A 3,691-nucleotide genomic window follows, 5' to 3' on the forward strand; every position below is an offset into this window, starting at 1 on the left:
ATTAGGAGACAGGTTCATCTACATGCTCCAACTTGATTAAGAAGGAGAGCTACACATGTTTTATGTTATTTTACCTAAAAGAGAGCAGCAGGAGTGATTAGCTAGCTAGAAATGAGTTTGAGGATGATGATGTGCTACACTATTACTATGATGATAAAATAGCTAGTGTTGGTGGTAATGACTATGATGATTATTATTAGCTAGTGTTAGTGGTGATTAAATAAATACTATTGGTGGTAATGACTATGATGATGATTAAATAGCTTGTGCTGGCGGATTAGATTCAAGTGGAGGCAACATGTGGCGCACATCGAAAGTACTACTAGTCCAAACTAGATCAAGTTTGGATTAGTAGTATACTTTTGACATGCACCACATATTGCCTCCACTTGAACCTAATCCATCTTCATTTGACACACTGTTATGGATATAATAATGTAAACATCATAACTGGTATTGTATCAATATTTGTCCTATGGCACATAAATACACTAAAAATAAAAAATAAATAAAAAGAATACTAGTAGCGATGGCGAGAAAACACGCTGCCAGTAGTTACATTAGCAGTAGCGCGGAAGTGAATAAACGCTGCAGCTATTTGCCCTAGCAGTAGCGCGTGCGGGCACGCGTTACTACTAAGCAATAGCTGTAGCGCCTTATTAGTAGCGCGTCTACCCGCGCTACTAGTGAGCACAAAACCCGCGCTGCTGCTAGCCTTTTCCCTAGTAGTGTAGGATCATACGATGGCGTTGAGTTTGACGACAGAAGGGTACTCCGTATGGTAAATCCTCTTGACCCGCTGAAAGGAAAGAGAGTACTTTCCCCGCAAAAAAAAAAGAAAGGAAAGAGAGTACTTAATGGATTGGTAAAAAAGGAATGTCCATGAGAAGAAGCACAGCAAAAAGAATCACCAAGTTTGTTGGTGAACCCACGCGTCAGGGGAGATGCAAAAGAATTCAGGAGGACACGACACGAGGAGGCGCAAGAGTCCAAGCGTCTCCTAAGTAGGGTCCCCTGTCAGCGAGTAGAGCCCACACCGATCCCCCTGATCTTTTTGACCTGTGCTTTTATGCAGTCTGGTCCATTTTTATTATTGCCTGCCCTCTTTGGTTTTTGGAACCTTGTCGAGAGTGGTGGATCATGGACGGGCGAGACGACGGTACGCCACTTTGGTTGTGCGAGGGAGGGAGGCAGTATTCAAAATTTGAAACTGAACCGAAATTTCCCCAGCACACGAGAAAAAGAGTTTCTCTGACGCGCGCACAGCCCAGCCGTCTCCTCGAAGCAAAAGCGAAAGCTTCTTCGAGGGGGAGAGACGTGTGCGCCCCGCTGACAGTGGGCCCGGAAGCTTCCTGGATCGTGCGCGGGAGGGTGTGTGAAATGCTGCATGAAATTTGAATTTGAAACCAAGCTCGAGTTTCTTCCGAGACAAGAAAGAATCTCTGACACACTCACCGCCACCCTGCTGCTGCGTACGTCCCTCTATATCAGCCGACGACGTATCCCCAACCCCGCCCATTCGTATCCTCAACCCCTCCGTCCTCCCACCAACTTCCGGGAGGTAGGCGAGCACCCATCCCCATGGCGAGTCTCCTTTCCTCCTCCGTGCTCCTGCCCGTCGGCCACCCCACCTCCCGCTGCAGCGCCAAGGTCTGGGGCCTCCTCTCCTTGGCCGCGCCGGAGGACACCAAGGTCTGCGGCCTCCTCCCGGTCCCGGCGACCTCACGCGGGAGCGCTCACGTGGTGCTCGCGGTGCCGGAGGGCGCCACGGGCGGCTTCCTCTCCTTGGAGGCGCCGGAGGACACCAATGTCTGGGGCCTCCTCCCGGCCAACGCCACCAAGGCCACGCGCGGGAACGGCATCGTCGCGCTCGCGGTGCCGGAGGGCGCTTCGGGCGGCTGGGGCCTCCTCCCGGCCAACGCCACCAAGACCTCGCGGCGCGTCCTGGCGCTCGCGGTGCCGCCGGGCAACGCAACCAAGACCACCCGAGGGAACGGCGTCGTGGCGTTCGCGTGGCCGAAGGAGGGCGCCAACCGCTGGAGCGGCTGGGGACCCCTTCCGGAGGGCGCGCCGGCGGAAGATGTCAAGGCCTTCTACGCTCAGGTACTATTCTTTCCCGTGTCCAATGCCCCGTAAGTGTAGGATTAATGCTCAGGTACTACGTCTAGGTGATTAATTGCCCTGCTGCTGCTCTCTCCGTATTATATTTTGCGCTTCTTGCTTGTTTGCTTACTATGTAATAACCTGTGTATCATGCGGCCTTCTTCTCTGTTGGCAGGATTTCATCAATCGTGTTGACAAGATTGGCACCATCAATAGTTACGCCCTTTTTGGGCACGCCGACATCCTGGAGGTTGCGGCGGAAGCCGCCGGGAGGTGCATCCAGGTGGTTGACCTACTTCAACCAGTGCTGGTGGATGAGTTCGCGAGCCGCCCTCCAACCCTGAGCGTTGGCCTGCTCGAACATTGCCGGATCGTCTTGTCCGAGTGTGAGCAGGGCCGGTCCTGAAATTTCGGGGGCCCGGGGCGAAACTAAAACTCGGGGCCCTTAATTTAAACATAATAATAGTGAATATATACATATTTTTTAACAGAATATATACATATATATGAAATGAAACCAATAAACACTTAAAATACAATATTCATATGAAATGATTTATACATATTACCTTAAAAAGATTCTTCTAGCATTCCTTGATATTAATTCACCTATGATCAATGTCAGCCTTATCCAATAATTTCTTCTATATGTGTAACGTTGCCAAATCAATCACTCTCTTGAATTATTAGTGAACTCAAATAGTTTTTCAATAATTCGACTTTGAGAAGCTTCTTCCAACCAATGCGATAGTCACATGCACGGCAAATAAGATGTGATAAGCAATGGAGACAGCATAATAATCAACTATATCACATGATCGAAAATCTTCATATCAACATTAAGCCATTGGGCAAAGTGAACTTTATAACCTTTAATTGCAAAATAAAATCATATACCCCAGCATCAGATGAACCATCGAGAGACATAGTTTATGCAATTTGTGCAACACTTTTCAAGTTCATTATCATTGAATGATTCAGGGTGCCCGTTCTCAATAAATATCCAAATATATCTTCAAACACCATGAGTGTCAGGGGTTCATCATCTTGTTCATCGACGCACTAGTATCACCTTGTTCATCGACGCACTAGTATCATCGTTCATCTCTGTGATTCTACCAAGAAGACCTCACGTTGTTTTCTTTTTCTTTTATCCCTATCGAATGAGTACTTTTTAGACGACATGATAATACAATGCTGAAAATATAAAAAAAATGGTATCAAAGGCTACACAATGTTAGTCGAAGGTAAATTACTTAATTGGCAAATAGCAACATATATATAGGATCTGGGAATAGGAGATAGGGAATGATTATCTGATATACCTCGTGAATTAGTCGAGATCGCGTGGCTGATGAAACTCGGCGATGAGGTGATGTACGCCGTGTGCGTAAAGGCTGGAGAGTGGAGACCGGAGGCGCTCGGCGATGTTGTGCATGCTGCACCACCTGCGCCTCCGCTGCCGCCTGAGATGGGAATCGGGACTTCTGGATTAGGGGGAAAGTGACTACGTAATTAGGGATCTCACGAGCGTTTTTTTTAAGAAATATCTCACGATCTAAGAATCAATGGAAAACTACCTTTTTTA

General features: G+C 47.7%; 1 protein-coding gene and 1 long non-coding RNA gene across 2 annotated transcripts; one reads left to right on the plus strand and one right to left on the minus strand.

Moving 5' to 3' along the window:
- The first annotated feature begins 1,533 nt into the window (after positions 1–1,533).
- On the plus strand, positions 1,534–2,509 carry LOC123153645 (uncharacterized). The gene is made up of 2 exons (XM_044572667.1): positions 1,534–2,103; positions 2,279–2,509. The coding sequence occupies exons 1-2, from the start codon at positions 1,582–1,584 to the stop codon at positions 2,507–2,509; spliced, it is 753 nt and encodes a 250-aa protein (XP_044428602.1). The 5' UTR covers positions 1,534–1,581.
- Positions 2,510–2,918: 409 nt separating this feature from the next.
- Positions 2,919–3,691, minus strand: LOC123155010 (uncharacterized). Its single transcript, XR_006477156.1, has 2 exons — positions 3,429–3,691; positions 2,919–3,300 (listed from the first exon to the last, which is right to left on the minus strand). It is a non-coding gene; the product is annotated as an uncharacterized lncRNA (long non-coding RNA).

The sequence above is a fragment of the Triticum aestivum genome, chromosome 7A, assembly GCF_018294505.1.
Source record: "Triticum aestivum cultivar Chinese Spring chromosome 7A, IWGSC CS RefSeq v2.1, whole genome shotgun sequence".
Classification (NCBI taxonomy): Eukaryota; Viridiplantae; Streptophyta; class Magnoliopsida; order Poales; family Poaceae; genus Triticum; species Triticum aestivum.

What these genes read in the sequence shown, in the direction of transcription:
- LOC123153645 (XM_044572667.1), top strand. Translation starts at nt 1,582, where the DNA reads ATGGCGAGTCTCCTTTCCTCCTCCGTGCTCCTGCCCGTCGGCCACCCC. An exon ending in TCAAGGCCTTCTACGCTCAG is followed by an intron (nt 2,104 to 2,278) that starts GTACTATTCTTT and finishes CTCTGTTGGCAG; the next exon opens with GATTTCATCAATCGTGTTGA.